The sequence below is a fragment of the Heterodontus francisci genome, chromosome 1 (genome assembly GCF_036365525.1).
Source record: "Heterodontus francisci isolate sHetFra1 chromosome 1, sHetFra1.hap1, whole genome shotgun sequence".
NCBI classification, from domain to species: domain Eukaryota; kingdom Metazoa; phylum Chordata; class Chondrichthyes; order Heterodontiformes; family Heterodontidae; genus Heterodontus; species Heterodontus francisci.
Window position 1 is genome coordinate 173,658,312 of NC_090371.1, and position 26,756 is coordinate 173,685,067.

At 45.7% G+C, this 26,756-nt stretch overlaps 1 protein-coding gene across 3 annotated transcripts in view; it reads right to left on the reverse strand.

Moving 5' to 3' along the window:
- arhgap24 (Rho GTPase activating protein 24) overlaps positions 1 to 26,756 on the reverse strand; it is a 499,279-nt gene that overhangs the window by 38,172 nt on the left and 434,351 nt on the right. For all 3 annotated transcript variants that reach the window (XM_068038864.1, XM_068038874.1, XM_068038884.1), the window contains one exon: positions 9,214 to 9,346. In XM_068038864.1, the coding sequence (XP_067894965.1) occupies positions 9,214 to 9,346 (133 nt within the window). The remainder of the gene's footprint in view (positions 1 to 9,213; positions 9,347 to 26,756) is intronic.

Sequence of the window (26,756 nt, forward strand, 5' to 3'; positions counted from 1 at the left end):
AGCTCTTACAATCTGATTCAATATTCCTAGTTAGTGTATTCTCGTATTCTATTTTTTCCCTTTTTAGCAACTTTTTGGCGGCCTTTTGTCGGTTTCTAAAACATTCCCAATCCTCAGACTTGCTACCATTCTTTGCAACATTATAAGCCTCTTCTTTTAATCTAATACTATCCTCAACTTCCTGAGTACGCCACCTTCTTTCTTGCTGACTTTTTACTTTGCAATGGAATGTATTTTTGTTGAACATTTTGAATTGCTTCTTTAAATGTTTTCCACTGTTCATTTACTGACATATCTTTTAGTCTACTTAGCCAATCAACCCCAGCCAGATCTTTCCTCATACCCATCTAATTGGCTTTGTTTAAGATTCTTGTTTGTGATTGGAATATGTCGCTTTCAAACATAACATGGAATTCAACTGTATTAAGATCAATATTTCCCAGTGGATCTTTTACTATGAGATTACTAATTAACCCTGCCTCATTACACAATACTAGAACTAAAATAACTTATCCCAAGTTGGTTCCACAATGTATTGCTCCAGGAAACTGTCACGAAAACATTCCGCAAACTCATCTTTTAGTCCAGTCTTGTCAATTTGATTGGTCCAGCATATAATTGCGCAAAGATGGGAGGCAGGTCAGAAGATTGGACAGAATATAAAAAACAGCAAAGATTAGTAAGGAAGGAAAAATTAGAGTAAGAGAGAAAGCTGGCTAGAAATATAAAAACAGATAGTAAGAGTTTCTATAGATATTTAAAAAAGAAAAGTTAACAAAGTGAGCATTTGCCCTATAGAAAGTGAGTCGGGGAAATGATAAGGGAAAATAAGGAGATGGCAGATGGATTGAACAGGTATTTGGCATTGGTCTTCACTATAGAGGATACAAGTAACATCCCAGAAATAGCTGTAAATCAGGAAATGGAAGGGAGGGAACAACTCAAGAAAATTACAATCAGCAGGGAAGTGGTACTGAGCAAATTGTTGGAGCTGCGGGCTGACAAGTCTCTGGATCCTGATGGACTTCATCCTAGGGTCTTAACAGAAGTGGCTAGTGAGATAGTTGATGCGTTGGTTTTAATTTTCCAAAATTCCCTAGATTCGGGGAAGGTTCCAGTAGATTGGAAAATAGCCAATGTAACTCCTTTCTTCAAAAAGGGAGGGAGACAGAAAGCAGGAAACTACAGGCCAGTTAACTTAACATCTGTCATAGGGAAAATGTTAGAAGCTATTATTAAAGACATTATAGCAGGGCACTTAGAAAAATTCAAGGTAATCAGGCAGAGTCAACAGGTTTTGTGAAAGGGAAATCATGTTTAACCAATTTATTGGAGTTCTTTGAAGAAGTAACATGTGCTGTGGATAAAGGGGAACTGGTGGAGGTATTGTACTTCGATTTCCAGAAGGCATTTGATAAAGTGCCACATCAAAGGTTATTGCGGAAAATAAAAGCTCATGGTGTAGGACGTAACATGGATAGAGGATTAGCTGACTAACAGGAAACAGAGAGTAGGCATTAATGGGTCATTTTCTGGTTGGCAAGATGTAACGAATGGTGTGCCACAGGGATCAGTGCTGGGGCCTCAACTTTTTACAATTTATATAAATGACTTGGAAGAAGGGACTGAAGGTATGGTTGCTAAATTTGCTGATGCCACATAGTTGTGAAGAGGCTACAAAGTAACGTAGATAGGTTAAATGAGTAGGCAAAGACCTGGCAAATGGAGTATAATGTGGGGAAGTGTGAGGTTGTCCATTTTGGCAGGAAGAATAAAAAAGAAGCATGTTATCTAAATGGTGAGAGATTGCAGAGCTCTGAGATGCAGAATGATCTGGGTATCCTCGTGCATGAATCGCAAAAGGTTACTATGCAGGTACGGCAAGTAATTAGGAAAGATAATAGAATGTTATCATTTATTGCAAGGGGAATTGGTGAGACGACATCTGGAGTACTGTGTGCAGTCTTGGTCTCCTTATTTAAGGAAGGATGTAAATGCGTTGGAAGCAGTTCAGAGAAGGTTTACTAGACTAATACCTGGAATGGGTGGGTTGTCTTACGAGGAAAGGTTGGACAGGCTTGGCTTGTATCTGCTGGAGTTAAGAAGAGTAAGAGGTGACTTGATTGAAACATACAAGATTCTGAGGGGTCTTGACAGGGTGGATGTGGAAAGGACGTTTCCTCTTGTGGGAGAATCTAGAACTAGGGGTCACTGTTAAAAAATAAGGGGTCATCCAGTTAAGATAGAGATGAGAAGTTTTTCTCTCAGAAATTCTCTCTCTCAGAGGGTCATGAGTCTTTGGAATTCTCTTCCTCAAAAGGTGGTGGAAGCGGAGGCTTTGAATATTTTTCAGGCAGAGGCAGATAGATTCTTGATAAGCAAGGGGATGAAAGGTTATCGAGGGTAGGTGGGATTGTGGAGTCGAGGTTACAATCAGATCAGCCATGATTTTATTGAATGACGGAGCTGGCTCGAGGGACCGAGTGGCCTACTCCTGCTCCTAATTCATATGTTGGTATGTTCAGTCTATATAAAGATTCAAGTCCCCCACAATTATTACATTGCTTTTCTTACAAGTTTCAATAGTTTCTTGTTTAATGCCCCGGCCAATGGTATATCTACTGTTCAGGGGCCTATAAAATACTCCCACTGGCATTTTCTGACTCTTGCTATTCCTAATCTCCAGCCATACTGATTATACTTCATGATCTTCTGATTCAAGGTTCTTTCTCACGAATGCCTTTATGTCATTTTTTACTATTACAGCTACCCCTCCTCCTTTGCCATTCTATCTGCTTTTCGAAATATTGTGTAAAAGAAATATTTATTTCCTAACCTTGGTCACCTTGTAACCATGTCTCTGTAATTAACATCAGCATTCCAAATTACATACGAACATACGAATTAGGAGCAGGAGTAGGCCATTCGGCCCCTCGAACCTGCTCCGCCATTCAATAAGTTCATAGCTGAACTGATTACTCCACATTTCCACCTACCCCCGATAACCTTCCACCCCCTTGCTTATCAAGAATTTATCTAATTCTGCCTTAAAAATATTCAAAGACTCTGATTCCACCACCTTTTGAGGAACAGAATTCCAAAGACTCACAACCCTCTGAGAGAAAGAATTTCTCCTCATCTCTATCTTAAATGGGCGATCCCTTATTTTTAACAAAGTAATTCATGACAACGCTACTTCATCGGAGAACGTCATCAGGATGCGCCGCGGTGCGCACATGCGCAGACGGTCTCATGCCCCCTGCGCATGCGCTGCGGTCCGACTTACCAGGGCCGCTTTGCGCATGCGCAGACGACGCGGTACGCGCATGCGCACACAGTCTCTTCATCTCTGCGCATGCGCTGCGGTCCGACCTGCTGGTAAGGTTGTGCGCATGCGCAGATGACGTCATCGCGTTATTTCGTCTTCCTCGCCGACGCGCCAGTTTGGCCTCTGCGCATGCGTCAAAGCTTCGGCGCGACTTTTTGAAAGTGGAAGGAGGGGAGGTTTCGTCGGGCATTTTCTCGCATCTTATCTGAATTATTTATTCGTTTTGGAGACTTGCTTCATTTTTATTTGACACAGGAGATTGTTCCAAGGTAAGTTGCTCTGCCTTTGTAAGTTGCTGTGAAAACATTTCCATTGTCTGGGCCACCGCATGTTCTCCAGTCCCTGTTGTGAGTTGCTCTGAAAACATTTCCATTGTCTGGGCCACCGCATGTTCTCCAGTCCCTGTTGTGAGTTGCTCTGAAAACATTTCCATTGTCTGGGCCACCGCATGTTCTCCAGTCCCTGTTGTGAGTTGCTCTGAAAACATTTCCATTGTCTGGGCCACCGCATGTTCTCCAGTCCCTGTTGTAAGTTGCTCTGAAAACATTTCCATTGTCTGGGCCACCGCATGTAGCAGGATGAAGGCACAGTGACTGTGATTTCTGGCGCCAAACAGTACACACTGCAGATACATGATGGCCAGGCTACCTGCAGCTGCATCTTCTCCATTCAGACTTTGTTGCCCTGCAAACATGCTGTTGTTGTGCAGAGGCATCTGGGTCTGCCTTTGGACAGGCTCGCCCCCAATTGTCGCTGGCGTGCATCTCAGACACCAACGACGACAGGCATGGCTGCTGCCATTGTGATTACAGAGGAACAGCCAATGCCCCTCAGCCACAATGAAAAATACCGCTTGCTTTCAGATCAATTGTACCAGCTACAACAGGCCGTTCTGCAGAGTGGAACGGCAGCATTCATGAGGAGACTGGACTGGCTGCGGCAACAGACTCTCCGCTGGCAGCAAGGACTGGCTGATGAGATGGAGCCATTTACTATGCCCAACAATTGCCCGGAAGCACCTTCGGATGGAGGTGGCCGCGCGCTGGACATCAGTCACGTGTCACAAACCCTGGATCCTGAGCGTCTCACCCCCTGGCCTAATGATCTGATGGACCATACATATGCCTACCTGTTCAAATCTCCACTTCCCCTACCTGCGGTACCCTCTCCTTGCTGCTCAGTTACACAGTCACCTGCTCCTACACCCATCAGGGCAGTGCACATGGACACACAGTTACCTGCTCCTACACCCATCAGGGCAGTGCACATGGACACACAGTTACCTGCTCCTACACCCATCAGGGCAGTGCACATGGACACACAGTCACCTGCTCCTACACCCATCAGGGCAGTGCACATGGACACACAGTTACCTGCTCTTACACCCATCAGGGCAGTGCACATGGACACACAGTTACCTGCTCCTACACCCATCAGGGCAGTGCACATGGACACACAGTTACCTGCTCCTACACCCATCAGGGCAGTGCACATGGACACACAGTTACCTGCTCCTACACCCATCAGGGCAGTGCACATGGACACACAGTTACCTGCTCCTACACCCATCAGGGCAGTGCTCATGGGCACACAGTTACCTGCTCCTACACCCATCAGGGCAGTGCTCATGGACACACAGCTACCTGTTACCCCATCCGACGTTGAAACAACCATGCAGAGCCTTGTGAGACTCCGCAATTGCCAGTTGCTGCCTGTCAAGCAGAGAGGGCGTCCAAAGGGGTCAAGCACTTGGGGAACATTCAGCAAGAAGAGACTGAGCACTAAAAGAAACAAGCATGCTGTGTCCAGTGGTAGCAGAAATGTGAATGCTCTTGCTGTGAACACAACTGGTGATAGTAGTAGGCAGGATTAAATGGGAATGGATGGAAAGACGCACGAGTAACATAACCACTGGCAGGGAACTGCTGGGCTAAATGGCCAGCTTTATGTTCATAGCCCAAAAGAAATGTGCTTCTTTTCCAGCACCCTCACATCATTCATGTTTTCCGAGAGCAGCATTGAACCATCACGAGATAGGGGCAGTAACATCATCCTGCCTCCTACAGCTGAGGTGGGTACTAAGCGATTCATTGGCGGTGTTATCAGTACATGCCTTTACCGCAGAACACAAAGCATGCTCAACAGTAATTTCATTGGAGGGAGGGAAGCTCTGACACTGATGTTCTTTCCTTATTTCCTTTCATGTAAAACGTGCCCTTGAGAAAACAATCCTTGACACTTAAGGACGGCGTTCAAGCAAAGGAGGCAGTGCAGGAGATGACGCAAGGATGTGATGATTCCTGTATCTGAGGTGGGTAATAAGTGCTTCATTGGCGACGTTATCAATTGGTGCCTTCACTGCAGAACTTAAAAAGGTGTGCGCAACAGTAATTTCAGTGGATGGACGGAGGCAAGCTCTGACTCTGATTTGTTTTATTTCTTTTCATGTAAAACATGCCGTCGAGAAAACAATCCTTGAGACTTAAGGTCAGCATTCAAGCAACGAAGGCAACTGGATCATGCTGCGGAGCTCGTCACGATGTGGAAAGGAACATTGCATTTATGGATGAATTGGGAATGCACATTGGGATGCGCTTGGGGAACATTCACCAAGAATAGACTGAGCTCAGACTCTTGTGACTTTGCCTTCTTCACATGGACAATACAGTAGTGGAATAGAGAGCCAAGCTTTTATTCACCACAAGGCTCTCCAGGAACAATCTCTTTAGCTGTGCATAGCAGAGACTCGGCCTGTCTGTCTAACGGGAATGCTGGACACAACACTCATGTATCCATGCACAGCAGTTCCTCGGATACTTAATGAACTTAATAAAACTTTTCAATAATTAAACCCAGAATTGTTGAGGTTTTGTTTTGCATGCTATTTCCCCGACTTTGCAACTGCACTTCAGATATTCAACTATGGTGGGGGGGTAGAGGGAGGGGTGGGTGAAGAGGGGGAGGGGTGGGGAGAGGGAGCATGCAAAATGCAGGGACCAAACAGTTGCAATGCCTGAAGTACTGTGGAGAAGTAGAGAAAGCAACTGGGTAGGGGAGAAAGCAACTGGATTGGGCATCCGCAGCTGGAGGGAACGGCTGAATGGAGAGGGCCGGAAGCGAGAGGCCGTAGAGAGCCGCGGGGAGCGAGCGTGCGAAGACCTTGGTGTCACCGGGTCCAGGGACTGGCCAGTAAGTCTTTTGCTGTTGTGTTTATGGCGCATGCACAGAAAAAGGCACTCCTCTTCTGTTCCGCTGCTCCCCCCCACTCTCTCCCCTTCCTCCCTCTCCCCCCAGCTCTCCCCCTCCCCCCTTCCTTACCCCTCCCTCTCCCTCTTTCACCCCCCCTCCCCCTTTCTCTCCCTCTTTCTCCCCCTCTCCCTCTTTCTCCCCCTCTCCCTCTTTCTCCCCCCCTCCCTCTCCCTCTTTCTCCCCCCCTCCCTCTTTCTCCCCCCCTCCCTCTCCCTCTTTCTCCCCCTCCCCCCTTCCTGACCTCTCCCTCTTTCTCCCCCTCTCCCCTCCCTCTTTCTCCCCCTCTCCCCTCCCTCTCCCCTCCCTCTTTCTCCCCTTCCCTCTTTCTCCTCCCCTCCCTCTTTCTCCCCCTCTCCCCTCCCTCTTTCTCTCCCTCTTTCTCCTCCCCTCCCTCTTTCTCCCCCCCTCCCTCTCCCTCTTTCTCCCCCCCTCCCTCTCCCTCTTTCTCCCCCTCTCCCCTCCCTCTTTCTCCCCCTCTCCCTCTTTCTCCCCCCCTCCCTCTCCCTCTTTCTCCCCCCCTCCCTCTCCCTCTTTCTCCCCCCCTCCCTCTCCCTCTTTCTCCCCCCTCCCTCTTTCTCCCCCCCTCCCTCTCCCTCTTTCTCCCCCTCCCCCCTTCCTGACCTCTCCCTCTTTCTCCCCCTCTCCCCTCCCTCTTTCTCCCCCTCTCCCCTCCCTCTTTCTCCCCCTCTCCCCTCCCTCTCCCCTCCCTCTTTCTCCCCCTCCCTCTTTCTCCTCCCCTCCCTCTTTCTCCCCCCTCCCTCTCCCTCTTTCTCCCCCTCTCCCCTCCCTCTTTCTCTCCCTCTTTCTCCTCCCCTCCCTCTTTCTCCCCCCCTCCCTCTCCCTCTTTCTCCCCCCTCCCCTCCCTCTTTCTCCCCCTCTCCTCTCCCTCTTTCTCCCCCTCTCCCCTCCCTCTTTCTCCCTCTCTCCCCTCCCTCTCTCTCCCCCTCTCCCCTCCCTCTCTCTCCCCCTCCCTCTCCCTCTTTCTCCCCCCTCCCTCTCCCTCTTTCTCCCCCCTCCCTCTCCCTCTTTCTCCCCCCTTCCTGACCTCTCCCTCTTTCTCCCCCTCTCCCCTCCCTCTTTCTCCCCCTCTCCCCTCCCTCTTTCTCCCCCTCCCCCTCCCTCTTTCTCCCCCTCCCTCTTTCTCTCCCTCTTTCTCCCCCTCTCCCCTCCCTCTTTCTCCCCCTCTTTCTCCCCTCTCCCCTCCCTCTTTCTCCCCCTCTCCCCTCCCTCTTTCTCCCCCTCTCCCCTCCCTCTTTCTCCCCCTCTCCCTCTTTCTCCCCCTCCCTCTTTCTACCCCTCCCTCTTTCTCCCCCTCTTTCTCCTCCCCTCCCTCTCCCTCTTTCTCCCCCTCTCCCCTCCCTCTTTCTCCCCCTCTCCCCTCCCTCTTTCTCCCCCTCTCCCCTCCCTCTTTCTCCCCCTCTCCCCTCCCTCTTTCTCCCCCTCTCCCCTCCCTCTTTCTCCCCCTCCCTCTTTCTCTCCCGCTTTCTCCTCCCCTCCCTTTCCCTCTTTCTCCTCCCCTCCCTCTCCCTCTTTCTCCTCCCCTCCCTCTCCCTCTTTCTCCCCCTCTCCCCTCCCTCTTTCTCCCCTCCCCTCTCTTTCTCCCCCTCTCCCCTCTCCCCTCCCTCTTTCTCCCCCTCTCCCCTCCCTCTTTCTCCCCCTCTCCCCTCTCCCCTCCCTCCCTCTTTCTCCCCCTCTCCCCTCCCTCTTTCTCCCCCTCCCTCTTTCTCTCCCTCTTTCTCCTCCCCTCCCTCTCCCTCTTTCTCCCCCCCTCCCTCTCCCTCTTTCTCCCCCCCCTCCCTCTCCCTCTTTCTCCCCCCCCTCCCCGGCACCGCTACCACTGGTCTCCCCGCGCTGCTCTCCCCGGCCCCCGCGCTGCTGTCCCCGGCCCCCGCGCTGATCTCCCCGGCCCCCGCGCTGCTTTCCCCGGCCCCCGCGCTGCTCTCCCCGGCCCCCGCGCTGCTCTCCCCGGCCCACTCCACTCTCTCACTCCGGCCATTGATTTCTGCCACGTGTTTGTTAGGTTTCATCTCTGTGATTTTTTGAGCAGCGCCATCTTTAGTCCTGGCAGCTGCAACAGTCGCAGGCTGTGACGTTTTCGTGGCACATGCTGTATCTGCGCATGTGCCAAAACAGCGCCACCTACCGATCGCGTTGTCAACAATTGCGGTCTATTTTTAAACAGGGACCCTTAGTTCTAGATTCTCCCACAAGGGGAAACATTCTTTCCACATCCACCCTGTCAAGACCCCTCAGGATCTTATATGTTTCAATCAAGTCGCCTCATACTCTTCTAAACTCCAGCGTATACAAGCCTAGCCTGTCCAATCTTTCCTCGTAAGCCCATTCCAGGTATTAGTCTAGTAAACATTATCTCTACTGCCTCCAATGCATTTACATCCTTCCTTAAATAAGGAGACCAGTAACTGTACACAGTACTCCAGATGTGGTCTCACCAATGCCCCGTATAGCTGAAGCATAACCTCCCTACATGTCAGTGCCTAACTTATTGGACAACACTGCTATAGATAAATATACAGTTATATAGGCATAAAGAGCGAGGGAGAGGTTTACGTTCATAATGTAAACACAGTCTCAAATGTATCCAATTTCAGACAAAGTTGAAGTAAAATTCTTACACTCTCTTGTTCTTTGGTGAAGAGTTTGGCACATGAGAGGAACTCATCATATTTGGCATAGGGGATGACAGGCTCTGGCAGCTCCCGCAGATACAGTTTGAGTAACGAGGCCACGGTGTGCACATCTGTATTGCTGAAAGCAAAGTAAACAAAAGCGGTCATTGCAAAGCAATCTAACGTATTGTGCCACTTGTAAACGTGGTTCGTTTTAAATGCAACTGACCCTAATCACAGAAACAGAATCCACAAACTTATTGGGTGTTTTGGGTGAATGGGATAAATGCAAGCACAGGCTGCAGACAGGGAACCCTGTCAGTACGTAAAAGAAAGACTTGCATTTATATGGCGCTTTTCCTGACCGCTGGACATTTCAAAGTACTTCAGAGCCAATGAAGTACTTTTGAAGAGTTGTCACTGTTGTAAGGCAGGAAACACAGCAGCCAATTTGCACACAGCAAACTCCCACAAACAGCGACATGATAATCACCAGATAATCTGTTTTTGTGATGTTGATTGAGGGATTGATTGAAGGATAAATATTGGCCAGGACACCAGGGGTAACTTCCCTGCTCTTCTTCAAAATAGTGCTTTGGCATCTTGTACATCCACCTGAACGAACAGATAGGACACTCAGTTTAATGTCTCATCCAAAAGACAGCACCTCAGACAGTGCAGACCCTCTCAGTACTGCACGAAAGCATCAGGCTTAGTTTTTGTGCTCAAGCCTTACTCCAGAACCTTGTGATTCAGGGGCAAGCATGCTACCTGCTGGGCTACGGCTGACACACACATCAGATGAGAAAATAACTACAAGTCTGCGATTGTCCAATACGTGCTGGCAGTAGCCAAGCTTCTCCACCACTGGGACATACTCAGAAAATTACTCCCTGGGTGTTGTTTCCATTTTTAACCAAGTCCCACAACTAGCTTGAGCTACCATGCTCCCATTTACATGAAGTCACACATAGGACTTTCTGCATTGACTAGATTAAATCTATTGAACAATAGCAAACAAAAATAATTCCAACCATTTAAACACAGCTGATTTTTATGACTGGTTTTATGTCCCAAAAAAGGAGCTGGTGTTATACTACAATTTCCAAACATCTGGAGCATGAATCTGTACACTGAATGACAATTGTTTAGCACTAGTATGTCCATTAATCCAGTAATTAGTTTATAGATCTGTCAATGCCACGTAATCCTAGGCGCTTTGGAATTTCTTAGCAGATTGCCTGATGCGTATAATTAAACTGCATTTAAATGAGGTTCTGCCATTGCATTAGCTAATTAGATCATTAACAAGAAAAACAATAAACAAAATAGAATGATGCTACTCAATAATTCATGTAAACAGGGTCACTGCCTGCTTAATTTAGTGCACTGAGATATTTTAAATGATTTATTTTGTTCTTCTCTACCACAGGCTGAAATTGGATGAAAAGGCAAATGATTGTTAGAGTGGCTAGCAAGAAACAGTCAAACTGATAAAAAGTAGCGAAGGTCCCTTTTGCAGGTATAATTAAAAGGGGATCGAGTTATATTCCTCTGCCCTGGGGTAATTGATTTTACTGATTCAATGCTGAATGCATTCATCGAGTCACTAATAAATAGCTCATACCCTAATAGACAAAACCTTAGTGCTGATTCCCAGTGTTACTGCAGTTCAGAGTCTGTGCCTGCTAATCAATCTCTACTCCTCGTAAAATAACCTTAGATTATCTGACAGGATCTTTACACAAAGTCCTAATAGAAAATACAAGGTATTTCACTTAGCACGAACGCTAGTGCAATCTGATCTCTGTTATCCAACAGGTCCTCAGTTAGATTTTCTTTGCAAAACCTGACCATCTTCTTCTGCATTTAACCTATTGTGCTATTGTAAATAGAAAATTAATTTCATACATTTAAATGATCACATTTTATAATGATAGCTTTGGAACTGCTCTATTGCACTGGTCTTTATCAATTAGCAGAATCCTGTTAGAAACACCAAGGGCTGCATTTTAAGACTCCGCGGCTGAGTCGGTGGCAGACGTAAAAAAATGCAGCCCGCGCACATGTGGACGATGTCACGGAGCTGCCGCGATTCCAAACGCGGCAGCTAATGAGCAAGGTCACGGCGCTCGCCCTCCACCGCAATGACATGGAGGAGGCAGACGAGCCGTTGCCGGCAACGCGTCCGCTGCCAATGCGCAGGCGCCAGCACCATTTTTAGAGGGCTTACAGCCCTTAATGTGCATTTTAAAATTTATGGCCAGGTAATGTCAAGTTTTGTAAAACTGAATAAAATAACCTAACCATGAACTCTCCCACCCTTCCAATGGCATGTCACAACATTGCTGCCCTTTTCCTCCCAGAATACAGATATTGAAAATTTGATCATCCCCCCGCCACCCCACCCCTAAAGCTCGACACCATTGTCTTTTACCCCTTCCCATCACATCCCCCGACCAATCCGTAGCGTTGTAACACCGCTCCCCCACTCCCGCACGGAGAAAAATACCTCCTCCTCCTTCCCCACAGGTGTCGGCCTTGTTTTCCTGAATGGGGATTTGAAGGCTCAGCATTGTTGACCGCCCGAATGAAGATCGGTTTGGTGATTAAGGAGGTGATGGGACCTTCATTAAATCAGATATGTAAATTAATTTCCAAATGGAAATGGTGGTCCCATTGCCGAGAGGTGGGTCGGCTGCCTCGAGGCCTCACTGCCACCTCAGAGATCGGCATGGGGCCTGCCGCCGTCGCAGTCAGTGGCGAGCCTCCGCCGTACAGATCTCTATTGCGCCACCCCCCCCCGCCCCCGTTCCTGAGGGTAGGGAAGCTTTAAGATGCAGCCTCAGGAATCAGCAGACTTGTTTTTTTTTTCAATTTTCTCTGCTCCTTTCCTGAAGGTGGTGTGTCATACCAGGGTATGATTGCTTTTGCTTGATGACTTACAGGGATCGGGGAATATTTGTACAGAACTTAGCAGTGTCACAAATTCAGGCCTGCAATTGAGCTCAGTGGTGCCAGCCACTTCTATATATAGTTTGAACATCTTACTTTATAGCAACTGGCTCACACTGCTCTATATTACTTGTAACGCTGTTTAAACCAGGGACATAACAATACAATGCTCTGAATTGGATATTCAGGTCTTTCATATGCTAGTTTCTTCAATCTCACCAAGGTTGGATCAAACAAACACTTGATGAGAGAAGACTTGATATGAATCACTAAGCTGCTTTAGAGAGCAACAATTATGATCAACTTTACTTAATCTAATAAATGCAATTTACCTTTGTATATTAATATACATTGTGGTGTTGGAAAGGGAAGATGTCCTTGAGGGGGCAAAGACAGAATCCATTCGATTAGAGTTGAGAAGCAAAAAGGGTGTATGATCACACTACTGGGGGTTTTCTATAGTCCTCCAAATAGTGAGTGAGAGAAAGAATAGCGAGTGAAAGAAATCTGCAGGGAAATCACAGAGATGTACAAGAACTATAGAGTGGTGATAATGTGGACTTTAATTACCCAAATATCGATTGGGATAATATTAGAGTAAAGGGTAAGGAGGGTGAGGAATTTCTGAAATGTGTTCGGAGAACTTCCTTGACCAGCATGTTCTCAGTCCAACTAGGAAGGAAGCATTGCTGGATCTGGTGCTGGGGAATGAGGTGGGCCAAGTGAACCCAAGTGTCTGTGCGGGAGCACATGGGTAAGAGTGATCATCATATCATAAGTGGTTTAGACTAGAAATGGAGAGGAGCAACGAATGATCTGAAGTAGAACTTCTAAATTGGAAGAGGATTAACTTCAGTGGGATGAGAGGGGATTTAGTCAGTGTAAAATGGAACCATAGATTGACAGGAAAAACTGTAACTGAATAATGAGTGATTGTTAAGGTGGAGATGTTTCAGGTACAGGCTCAATATATTCCAACGAGGACAAAGGTGAGGAAACCAAAGCTCGGACTCCTTGGATGATGAGGGAGATAGAGAATATTATGAAATAAAAATGGCGTATGATGCAGGTCAGGTGAATTCTTCAAGCAAGAACAGGCCAAATACAATAAACTGAGAGCGGAAATGAAAAGGAAAATAAAACTAGCAAAGAAAGAAGATGAAAATAGAATGCCAGTCAGCATAAAAGGGAACCCAAAATCCTCTACTGGCATATAAATATTAAGAGGATAGTAAGAAAGGGTTGGGGCCCATTAGGGATAAAGAGGGCGATATATGCTTAGAGCTAGAATACTTAATGAGTACTTTGTATCAGTGTTTACTGAGGAAGAGGAAGCTGATGCAATATCGGTAAAAGCAAGGTGGTAGAGGTAATGGATGGGGTGAAAATTCATCGGAAGGATGTGCGTAAAGGCTGTCCGTGTTTGGAGAGAATAAGTTGCCTGATCCGGATGATTTGCATCCCAGGTTCCTAAGGGAAGTGGGGATGGAGATAGCAGAAGGGCTTGCCATAATCTTCCAATCTTCCCTAGATACAAGGGAGGATCCAGAGGATTGGAGAGTGGCAAATGTGACACCCTTATTCAAGTAAGGGTGTAAGGACTGTCCTAGTAACAAGAGGCTGGTCAGTTTAACATCAGTGGTGGATAAGGTTTTAGGAACAATAATCAGGGGGAAAAAAATCAACAGACACTTGGAAATGTTTAAGTTAATTAAGGAGAGCGAGTACAGATTGTCCTTGATGTAAATAATTGAATTTTATGATGAAGTAACAGAGAAGGTTGAAGAGAATACGATGGATATTGTTTATATGGATTTTAAAAAAGCATTTGATAAAGTACCACATCAAAGGCTGGTTAAAAAAAATTGAGGCTCCTGGAATAGAAGGATCAGTGTCCTCCAGGACAAAAAAATTGGATTAAGGACAGAAAATAGCAAGTTGTAGTGAATGGTTGCTTTTCAGACTGGAGGATGGTAGACAGTGGTGTTCCCCAAGGGTCAGTACTAGAACCACTGCTTTTTTTTGCCTTATATAAATGTCTTGGATCTTGAATACAGAGTAAAATTTCAAAATTTGCCTAAGGTATAAAACTTTGATGAGTGGCAAACAGTGAGGATGATAGCAATCGACTGTAACATGACATAGGTAGGATAGCACAAGGGTCGCCAATACGTCAAACGCAGGCTACTGGCAGCTCGTGTCGCCCTTTCAGTAGTTCACATAATGCTCCTGATCGCTCACGTCATTCTGCCAGCATTAATCTGTGCATAGGTATCCTGCCGTCACCATGTACTGCCGTCACATTGTACTGACGTCACAATGGGAAGAGTGGGAGGCAACAGCACCACCACCAGTGGCAAATGCTGAGGGAACAGTGAGTGGGGGGCCCAGCGGCAAACGCCGAGGGACCACTGAACAGGGGGCCTAGTGACAAGGGAGTGGTGTGCAGGGGGCCCAGTGGCGAGGGAGCAGCAAGCAGGGAGCTGAGCGGCGAAGGAGCGGCAAGCAGGGGAGCGAGTGGCAAACAGCGAGGGAGCGCGGAAACGAACGGCAAGGGTGCTTTTGAGCAGCAAGCACGGAGTAGCCAGCACCAAATGATGAGCGGGGAATGGGGCAAGTGAGTGGCAAGCGGTGTGGGGGGGTGGGAATAAATGGCAACTGGCGAGGGGAGGCAGCAAACAGACTGGAGTGGAGGGGAGGCGGAGAAGAGAAGCAGTCATGGAGGAAGGGCCTTTGGCGCCAAATTGAGCAGCGCCATCTTTATTACTGGCAGCTGCCTGAAACATTGCAGATGTGCGAGTAGTAACATAGAAACATAGAAAATAGGAGATGGAGTAGGCCATTCAGCCCTTCGAGCCTGCTCGGCCATTCATTATGATCATGGCTGATCATCCAACTCAGTAGCCTGTTCTGGCTTTCGCCCCATACCCTTTGATCCCTTCAGACCTAAGAGCTATATCTAACTCCTTTTTGAATACATACAATGTTTTGGCCTCAACTGCTTTCTGTGGTAGCGAATTCCACAGGTTCACCACTCTCTGGGTGAAGAAATTTCTCCTCATCTCAGTCCTGAAAGATTTAGCCGATATCCTTAGACTATGACCCCTGGTTCTGCACTCCCCCACCATCGGGAACATCCTTCCTGCATCTACCCTGTCAAGTCCTGTTAGAATTTTATAGGTTTCTATGAGATTCCCCCCCTCACTCTTCTGAACTCCAGCGAATATAATCCTAACCGACTCAATCTCTCCTCATACGTCAGTCCCGCCATCCCAGAAATCAGTCTGGTAAACCTTCGCTGCACTCCCTCTATAGCAAGAACATCATTCCTCAGATAGGGAGACCAAAACTGCACACAATATTCCAGCTGTGGCCTCACCAAGGCCCTGTATAATTGCAGCAAGACATCCCTGCTTCTGTACTCGAATCCTCTCGCTATGAAGGCCAACATACCATTTGCCTTTTTTACCTCCTGTTGCACCTGCATGCTTACCTTCAGCGACTGGTGTACGAGAACACCCAGGTCTCGCTGCATATTCCCCTCTCTCAGTTTATAGCTATTCAGATAAGAATCTGCCTTCCTTTTTTTGCTACCAAAGTGGATAACCTCACATTTATCCACATTATACTGCATCTGCCATGCATTAGCCCACTCACTCAACTTGTCCAAATCACCCTGAAGCCTCTCTGTATCCTCCTCACAACTCACCCTCCCACCCAGTTTTGTGTCATCTGCAAATTTGGAGATATTACATTCAGTTTCCTCATCTAAATTATTAATGTATATTGTGAATAGCTGGGGTCCGAGCACCGATCCCTGCGGTACCCCACTAGTCATTGCCTGCCATTCAGAAAAAGACCCATTTATCCCTACTCTTTGTTTCCTGTCTGCCAACCAATTTTCTATCCATCGCAATACACTACCCCTAATCCCATGCACTTTAATTTTACATGCTAATCTCTTATGTGGGACTTTGTCGAAAGCCTTCTGAAAGTCCAAATAAACCACATCCACTGGCTCCCCCTCATCAACTCTACTAGTTACATCCTCAAAGAATTCTAATAGATTGTCAAGCATGATTTCCCGTTCGTAAATCCATGCTGACTCTGCCCAATTCTACCACTGTTCTCCAAGTGCTCTGCTATAAAATCTTTGATAATGGACTCTAGAATTTTCCCCACTAGCGACATCAGGCTGACTGGTCTATAATTCCCTGCTTTCTCTCTACCTCCCTTTTTAAATAGTGGGGTTACATTAGCTACGCTCCAATCTATAGGAACTGTTCCAGAGTCTATAGAATCTTGGTGCGCCACTTAATGGTGGTGTTGTCAGGAAACGCGTTCTTTTCCTTTATCAGAAGTAGCTGTCAGTCAGGAAAGGTTGTCGATCCCTGGGCAAGCAGAACAGGCAGACAAGTGGCAGATGGAATTTAATACTAGCAAGTGTGAGGTGATGCATTTCAGCAAAATCACAGAATCACAGAATTGTTGCAACGCAGAAGGAAGCCATTCAGCCCATCGTGTCTGCACTGGCTCTCCGAACGAGCAATTCACTTAGTGCCATTCCCCTGCTTTCTCCCCATAACCCTGCACATTCTTCCTTTTCATTTAACTGTCTAATTTTGTTTTGAATGCTTCAATTGAACCTGCCTCCACCACGTTCTCAGGCAGCGCATTCCAGACCTTAACCACTTGCTGCATGAAAAAGTTTTTCCTCATGTCATTTTTGCTTCTCTTACCCATTACTATAAATCTGTGCCCTCTCGTTCTCGATCCTTTCATGACTGCATTTCTCCATATCTACTCTGTCCAGACCCTTCATGCTTTTAAATACCTCTTATCAAATTACCTCTCAGCCTTCTCTTCTCCAAGGAAAACAGTCCTAACTTCTCCAATCTATCTTCATAACTGAAGTTCTTCATCCCTGAAACCATTCTCATTAATCTTTTCTGCACTCTTTCCAATGCCCTCACAATATAGACTAATTGGCACAGTTCTAAAGAGAGTGCAGGGACAGAAGGATCTGGGGGTGCACATGCATAGATCTGAAGGTGGTAGAACATATTGAGAGAGTAGTTAGCAAAGCACATGGGATCTTGGACTTCATAAATAGAGACATTGTGTACAAAAGTAGGGAAGTTATGCTGAACCTTTATAAAGTTCTGGTTAGGCCCCAACTAGAGTATTCTGTCCAGTTCTCGTCACTACACTTTAGGAAGGATGTGAGGGTCTTTGACATGGTGGAGAGGAGATTTACCAGAATTGTTCCAGGGATGGAGGATTTTCACTACAAGGTTAACTTGGAGAGGCTGGAGCAAAGGAGATTGAGGGGAGATTTGATAGAGGTGTACAAGATTATGACAGGTTTAGTTAAGGTAGACAAAGAAAAGCTGTTCCCATTAGCTGATGGTTCAAGGACTAAGGGATACAGATTTAAGGTTTTATGGCAAGAGATGCAGGGGGGATGTGAAGAAGAACATTTTATGCAGCAAGTAATGACCTGAAACTCGCTGCCTCCAAGGATGGTGGAAATGGAGATGATCAATGAATTCTAAAGGAAATTGGATGGGCACTTGATGGAAGTAAATTTATAGGGCTACAGGAATAGAGTAGGGGAATGGGACTGACTGGATTGCTATACAGAGAGCTAGTGTGGACTCCATGGGCTAAATGGCCTCCTTCCTGAGCCTTATGACTCTATATAATACAAAATAATGATCAAACTACAGTCCCCACATCAGTGGTCATGTTATTTGACTTAAACAGAATAACACCTCTGCATTCTGGCCTTCAGCCCAGGGCAGTCTCTCCTGCCTTTACTTCAGTCAGCCTGACTTCAGGATCAGCTTTTTGTCAACTGTGGTTACTTCCACCCCTTACTCAGAGCACCCCCTCCCCCCATCACCCCACCTCCGACTTGGCAATGACCCTTTGAGTTAAAAATGAATAAAATTGTTTCTGCAGCATAGTCAACAGTCAATATAATGCTATAATGTCAAACAATCTTTCATTGGCTGACAGCATGTTGATTCAGACACCCATCTGAATCTTAATTGACATCTCCCAAACCTGCTGTCCTGTGAGTTTAACTCCTTGGGTCCTAAGTTTAGCTCAATTGTAACATTGTAAACGTATATTACATCAAGGTTCCCCCCTCTGTGATGGCATAGTCAGAAATCCTGAAGCATGACAAGTAAGCTTGATGGAATGACCTTTTCTTATTTCAAGTTTTCTTACTGGGGGGATTCTCAAACATTCCCAAATTACTTTGATTGCTCTCCCTCACTCCACCTACTTGCTTCCGTGCTGTACAGTAATCCTCATTTCCATTGGTTCCCAAAAATAGTTCAGCTACTCCAGCATCAACTAATCTTGCCAGCAAGAGCAGCAGGAGTGAATTAACACTCATTACTTCTATTTATAAGGTAGCTTGGTAAAAAAGGGAAAGGTCTGTGCTAATTATTAGCAGGATTAGTTGACACTTGCAAAACTGATCAATCAGCTGACCAATCAGTTCATATGGCCTCCATTCTCTGTTCTAAGACTCTAACCATTGGATCTGCCACAGTATGACAGAGCCAAAGGGCTCCCTCAGCTCTACCTTCTGGCTTTCCAGCTACAGAGGTGAGTGCTAAAAGCAGTCACTTCCAGCAATGGATTGCCAACTTTACAATAAATACATAGGGCCTGAATGCCACTACGGATTCTTTCTTCGCAGCTCATCTGACTGTGGGATTTGAGAGAGTTTCCTGCTAGCGGTAAGCAAGAGGCAGCAATTGAGGCTGAGCCATCCAAGGAATCATAGCAGTAATGGAAGCTGTCTATTAGAACAAGATGGCCTGAGGGAGACAGCGATAGAAATGACAGGATTTACCAATAAAAACAGATCATAATTTTGAGACAGGAGACCCCAAACTAATGCATGAGACCTGCACAAAATGATGGGAAATTAATCTATTTCTTTAATAACTTTGACCTGACTCGAGGGAAAATCTAAACTAAATTATAATATTCCCATTGTCCACAAAACTCCTGTCCTTGCAGTACCCACTGGTTGTGGAAGGCCTCAAGCATACCTGTGGACACTGCAGGCTCCTGCTGCAGGGCCACCCCAGCATGGACATGACCACAGAAGAAAGGCAGGCTGTCAGAGCCATCCACTCCACCCTACTTTGCCACCGTGGCTAGGTGCAGATTCTCAAGATGGTTCTCTGCCCATTCCTTTTAGCTGGAAATTGAGGATCAGTCACCTTAAATAATCAAACAGGGGCTCCAACCTCTCCCACTAAAAATCCAGAGGGAAAGCTCATAGCTTTACCTAATACAAGTTTTTCTTGGTTTTATGCTGACTGTGTGACGGCAAAGTTCTGTAGGTCTGGTTTAACTCAAACATTGCAAGCCAAACCTCCCTCTGAAATAATAGGCTAGCAAAACCTATAATCCACTTATTTACACAGTAATCATCTTATTGTGTCCTTTGATCATAACAGCTGGAAAATGGCTTCCTTTCAGCAACTGCACGATTTGAGGGCAATCACTCTCTACTGTTTAAACAATAATCTGAGAGATGCTGGATTCTAGGATGAACATGTAGATTATGAGGTTACCATTGATAACAACAAGAAAAAAAATCACTGAAAAATCAAATATGTTGTAATTAAAAAATGGCAAGTTAACTCACAAATCAAAAATAAGTAGAGGAAAATATGAAGTCCTTATTTTATAACTCTGGAGCTTGCCTGCAATAATCAGAGCCACCAATTTAAGCAGCTATTTAACACAAAAGCCTCAATTTTCTACCAGCAGCCTGAAGCCTCACTGGCAGCACGTATGGATCAGAATATCAGCACCTGAATCAAGCCAGGCTCCATTTTTCAGGAGGTGATTTGGAGGCAGAACGTGAGGCTGTGCTACTGGCAATTGCGATCTTCATTTGGATGTGAGAATTCTTTGAAAAAGATGCCTCACCTTCTGCCCCGAATGGTGCACCTCGTACAGCAGGACCTCCCAGTCTTCAGAAGCAAAGGGATTTGTGTTCTCCAAACATCTCCTGTTGTATCATTGTGAACAATATGTTCATTTTTCTCTCACTACTTCCCCAATAATGGTGAACTGTTGCCCTTTAATCGCTGGCCCCTCTTCAGATTTTTCTGTTCTCCAGCTCCTCAGAAATGTCAGCACAGTTCACCCCCTGAACTGTTGGTGCAGGCAAACCTACAATTCAACCCTAGATTTGCCAAATCAAAGCTAATATCTGTTATTCATACAAATATAAGCCAAGGGATGTTCTGTTACCACCAGTTTAAAGTTGGGAGCTGGGCCTCTGCCTGTGCCTATGTTTGTGAAGTTATAGGCAGTGTTCCCGGATTCCATGTCATTTTCCTTGGACATCATTAACTGGACATCCCAGAACAACGTCACCCAGTAAAGCAAGGCACTATGAGATGCCCTGGACCCCACCAACCAGAGTGTCCATGGGAGTCCCGGTGGCAGATGAAGGACAGGAAGACAAGGTGGAATAACTCCTTCTCTTCAGGATGTTTAGCGACAATTGAGATATTGTGGATGTTGATTTCCATTGCAAGGTAATCATGAACAGAGAGGCCATTCAGCCCATTTTTGTTCATTAATGGTTTTCTGTTCACCTGTTACAATGATAGACTTTGAGGATGAGCATTACTGTGAACTTGTGGGCAAAGGCAACACACTAGTTTTGTCTTTTTAAGGTAAAATACTATATGGGCAGCATCACAGTTTGGAAGCTGTCAACACCCAACTGTGTAGCAACAATAGTACCTTTTGTAGATATGACTGTGCTGTTCTGCTTCAGATATGCTGAAGCTGCTGAGATGGGCATTCACCACTTGCTGCCTAATCCATTAATAAATGTCACATTATGCAAGATAGTAAGGCTGAGACTGGCCTAACAGTGCCATAATGGCACAGGTTGATTATTTCAATCACACCTGAATTAAACATTCCCCTCCTCCCTTTGTTTTGATTTTTCTAGAGTTAAGCTTTATGCAATCTCAACACCAAGTTTTCTATTATCTTTATCTCCTTTTTTCCTTTCACTGTTCTCCCCAACTCACCTTTCCGGCTTCACGAGCCTGTGCTACTTCATCTAAGTGACTGTTCTTCATGTTCTTCAACAGGGGGAGCAATTCTCCTGAACCTGACCCTCGTCTCACCTAACGCCCATACATAGACAGACATTTGCCTTCAGGGGATCACTGACTAGCTATCAGGAGCAGCAACAGCATTGCCTAATTTTCCTTGTCCCTAACCCAGTAACACTGGAGCCAGTGTTGATCAAAGTGTTTACATTTTCAAAAAAAGATGTGCACATCAATGACAATACTCTTCTTCACACTCATCCCACTTCTACCATTCTGCCATTTAGGAGACATTACACGTGCTGAGATGAATTTTACTGCTGGTGGCAACCATAATTTATATTATACAAATGGAAGCTTGTTCTTTCTTTTGCTCTCATTCCTATAGATCAAATTTCCAAACTCCCCATAATTCTAGTGTTGGCAAGAGAGAGCCACAGTCAAAGTTTAGGGAAAGGGATGAGCCAGTAAAAACACCAAATTGTGCAATTCTTCATCTGCCAGAATTATTAATTCTCACAATGGAACAGCTCAAGCTGCCTTTATTCTCATCGTAGAGTATTCTATTTCCATTCTGAGGATTCATACATTTAAAATGTTTTCAGCAGCAATTAGTGTGGAAAAAATAACAAGAAGAAACATTGTGTGAAAAGTAATGATGAAAAGTTATCATTCAGATTCTCTGTCCAATGTGGACTGATAGCCATTGTTCTTGTAAACTGCCATGTTATCACAATGTCTGCTGGGTGAACATTTACATGAAATGGTGCCAGCAGCAGAATAGGAACTCAACTCCATTAGTGTCACTTTGAAATTAAAAGAGTCCATCAGTAAATGTATAACTGGAGGCAAAGATAATTTTCCTGGTAGTGAAATGACTTCAAGTTCTTCATAAATGTCATTTTTATTTTATTCACTCATGGGATGTGGGTATCGCTGACTAGGCCAGCATTTATTGCCCATCCCTAATTGCCCTTGAGAAGGTGGTGGTGAGCTGCCTTCTTGAACCGCTGCAGTCCATGTGGGGTAGGTATACCCATAGTGCTGTTAGGAAGGGAGTTCCAGGAGTGACAGTGAAGGAATGGCAATATAGTTCCAAGTCAGGATGGTGTGTGACTTGGAGGGGAACTTTCAGGTGGTGGTGTTCCCATGCATTTGCTGCCCTTGTCCTTCTAGTTGGGAGAGGTCGCGGGTTTGGAAGGTGCTGTCTAGGAGCCTTGGTGCATTGCTGCAGTGCATCTTGTAGATGGCACACACTGCTGCCACTGTGTGTCAGTGGTGAAGGGAGTGAATATTTGTAGATGGGGAGCCAATCAAGTGGGCTGCTTTGTCCTGGATGGTGTCGAGCTTCTTGAGTGTTGTTGGAGCTGCACCCATCCAGACAAGTGGAGAGTATTCCATCACACTCATGACTTATGCCTTGTAGATGGTGGACAGGCATTGGGGAGACAGGAGGTGAGTTGCTTGCCGCAGAATTCCTAGCCTCTGACTTGCTCTTATAGCCACAGTATTTATATGGCTGATCAATGGTAACCCCCACGACGTTGATAGTGGGGATTCAGTGATGGCAATGCCATTGAACATCAAGGGGAGATGGTTAGATTCTTTCAAATTTGAAATGGTCAGTGCCTGGCACTTGTGTCGTGCAAATGTTACTTGCCACTTATCATCCCAAGCTAGGTCTTGCTGCATCTGGACACGGGCCGCTTTATTATTGGAGGAGTCACGAATGGTGCTGAACATTGTGTAATCATCAGCGAACATCCCCACTTCTCACCTTATGATGGAGGGAAGGTCATTGACGAAGCAGCTGAAGATGGTTGGACCTAGGACACTACCCTAAGGAACTCTGCAGTGACGTCCTGGAGCTCAGATGATTGACATCCAGCAACCACAACCCATCTTCTTTTGTGCTAGGTGTGACTCCAACCAGTGAAGACTTTTCCCCCTGATTTCCATTGACTCCACTTTTGCTACTGGCCATCAGCAGCAGCAGCAGAATTGTATTCAATCACACTCTGTAACCTCGTGGTCTGACGTACCCCAACTCTACCATTACCATCAATCTGGGGGACCAACCCTGGTTCAATGAAGAGTGCAGGAGAGCATGCCAGGAGCAGCATCAGGCATACGTAAAAATGATGGCAGACTCAGTCAAATGCTGCCTTGATGTCAAGGGCAGTCACCCTCACCTCACCTCTTGAGTTCAGCTCTTTTGTTCATTTTTGGACCAAAGCTGTATTGAGGTCAGGAACTGAGCAGCTTTGGCAGAACGCAAACTGAGCATCAGTGAGCAGGCTATTGTTGAGCAAGTACCGCTTGATAGCACTGTCGATGACCCCTTCCATCACTTTGCTGATGATTGCAAGTAGGCTGATGGGGTGGTAATTGGCCAGGTTGGATTTGTCCTAGCTTGGCTAGGCATGCAGCTAGTTCTGGAGCACAAGTTTTCAGTACTATTGCCGGAATGTTGTCAGGGCCCATAGCCTTTGCAGTATCCAGTGCCTTCAGCCGTTTCTTGATATCATGTGGAGTGAATCGGTTTGGCTGAAGACTGGCATCTGTGATGCTGGAACCTCAGGAGGAGGCCAAGATGGATTATCCACTCGGCACTTCTGGCTGAAGATGGAGGCAAATACTTCAGCCTTGTCATTTGCACTGATGTGCTGGGCTCCCCTATCATTGAGGATGGGGATATTTGTGGAGCCTTCTCCTCCAGTTAGTTGTTTAATTGTCCACCACCATTCACGACTGGATGTGGCAAGACTGCAGAGCTTAGATCTGATCCACTGGTTGTGGGATCGCTTAGCCCTGTCTATCACATGCTGCTTCTGCTGTTTGGCATGCATGTAGTCCTGTGTTGTAGCTTCACCAGGCTGACACCTCATTTTTAGGTATGCCTGATGCTGCTCCTCTTTGTGAACCAGGGTTGGTCCCCCAGATTGATGGTAATGGTAGAGTTGGGGTATGTCAGGCCATGAGGTTACAGAGTGTGACTGAATACAATTCTGCTGCTGTTGCTGATGGCCCACAGCGCCTCATGAATGCCCAGTTTCGAGTTGCTAGATCTATTTGAAATCTATCCCATTTAGCATGGTGGTAGTATCACACAACATGATGGTGGGTATCCCTAATGTGAAGACGGGTCTTAGTCTCCACAAGGACTGTGCAGTGGTCACTCCTACCAGTACTGTCATCAACAGATGCATCTGCGACAGGTAGATCGGTGAGGATGAGGTCAAGTAGGTTTTTCTTGTTGGTTCCCTCACCACTTGCCGCAGACGCGGCCTAGCTGTTATTTCCTTTAGGACTCGGCCAGCTCAGTCAGTAGTGGTGCTACTGAGCCACTCTTGGTGATGGACATTGAAATCCCCCACCCAGAGTACATTCTGTGCTCTTGCTACCCTCAGTACTTCTCGCAATTGGCGTTCAACATGGAGAAGCACTGATTCATTAGCCGAGAGTGGGGGAGGTGGGGGTGGGGGGGAGGAGGTGGTTGGCGTGGTAGGTGGTAATCAGCAGGAGGTTTCCTTGTTTGACCTGATGCCATGAGACTTAATGGGTCTGGAGTCAATGTTGAGGACTCCCACGACAACTCCCTCCTGACTGTATACCACTGTGCCGCCACCTCTACTGGGTCTGTCCTGCCAGTGGGACAGGACATACCCGGAGATGGTGGTGGTTGGCACATTGTCTGTAAAGTATGATTTTGTGAGTATGACTATGTCAGACTGTTGCTTGACTAGTCTGTGGGACAGCTCTCTCAATTTTGGCACAAGCCCCCAGATGTTAGTAAGGAGGACTTTGCAGGGTCGACAGGGCTGGGTTTGCCACTGTCAGTGCCTAGTTCGATACTGGGTGGTCCATTTGGTTTCATTCTTTTTCTTAGGCTTTCGAGCAGTTTGGATACAACTGATTGGCTTGCTAGGCCATTTCAGAGAGCATTTAAGAATCAACCATATTGCTGTGGGTCTGGAGTCACATATCACATGTTGGCCAGACCAGCTAAGGACGGCAGATTTTCTTCCCTAAAAGACATTAATGAACCAGATGGGTTTTTACAACAATGGTTTCCTGGTCACCATTAGGCTAGCTTTCTTAATTCCAGATTTATTAATTGAATTCAAATTTCACCATCTGCCGTGGTGGGATTCAAACCCATGTCCCCAGAGCATTTGTCTGGGCCTCTTGATTGCTCATCCAGTGACATTATCACTGCACCACTGCCACCTCCTCCTCATCATTTTTGTAATCATGGCTACTGATTTTGCAGTTTGGGCATTAGGTCTGCTAGTATTTTTTATTAATAAAATTACTTTTTGCTTATTTGTTTATTCACAATATGATTTACTTTATTAATGTACAATTAATCACATTCAAAAACATTTCTTTCCCTCCAATATCTTCCAGCTGTATATAATATCACCTATTAAATTAGAAGCAATTTTCTATCGCATGATTTATTTTCTTCTTTATTGAATTGTTCATTTGGTCTGGTCAACCATCTTGTCCTGATCTCCAACAATTTTCTCATCTACTGCCAAACTCCCGTGTGTATTTGCATCGATTGCTTCTACAGATCCTCCCTCATTTCCTTTCTCTTTAACTGTCTTCCACATTTGATTAGTCTGGCTCAAATATCCTCAATCAGCTTTGGTGCCTTAAAGCTATTGTTCCATCTTTGCCAAACTTGGACAATATAGCTTTCCTTACTTTTTCAAATCTGTGGTAACATTCATTTGGCTAAGGCTAGTACCAGAAATAACAATCTTGACTCTGAGTTTGAGAACTTGAGTATTGTAACTTAATTTTTTGGGAGCTAATGGTGGGCTAATTATTTGCTGTATTTAAATGTATGGTTAAAAAGTAATTTGCTGTTGGAGTAAGAAGGTTTGTGAATGATTAACAATAAGATAATTAGATGGGTCAGAAGGGAATCTGCATTCTCAGATTGAATGGATTTCATCATATCCTGCCTGTTCATCAAATCAGTCTGATTCACTACTTCACTACATTAGGATGTTTTAATGAAGCACGGAAATTAGTGCAATACTTAGAGGGGAGACAACTGAATGCTTTGTAAAATGGTTAAAAATCTTAATAGCTGAGAATATTCACATCAAGCCTAATGGAAAGTCAGCATCATCTTCTCATTTACAATCTCCTCCACAATTACAATCCAAAGATCTGGTTCAGCACAGTGTTTATGGATTTAGAAAGGCCTCTCACGTACTCATATAATTATTAGTCATTCAGCTTGTAATAAAAATGTTTTAGAAAATAGTAATGTGCAGAACTGGAAAAGACCACAGGAACACTTTAGGCCAATAACAGAGTTTAAATATACCTTATGATATTTCTTATATCCCTCAATCACTTTGTTCACCAAAACAAACTATTCACCTTGAATAACAAGCTTGTACAGAAACTGTTAATCCTAATATATACCGATAAATATTTACTTTATGGAATAAACTG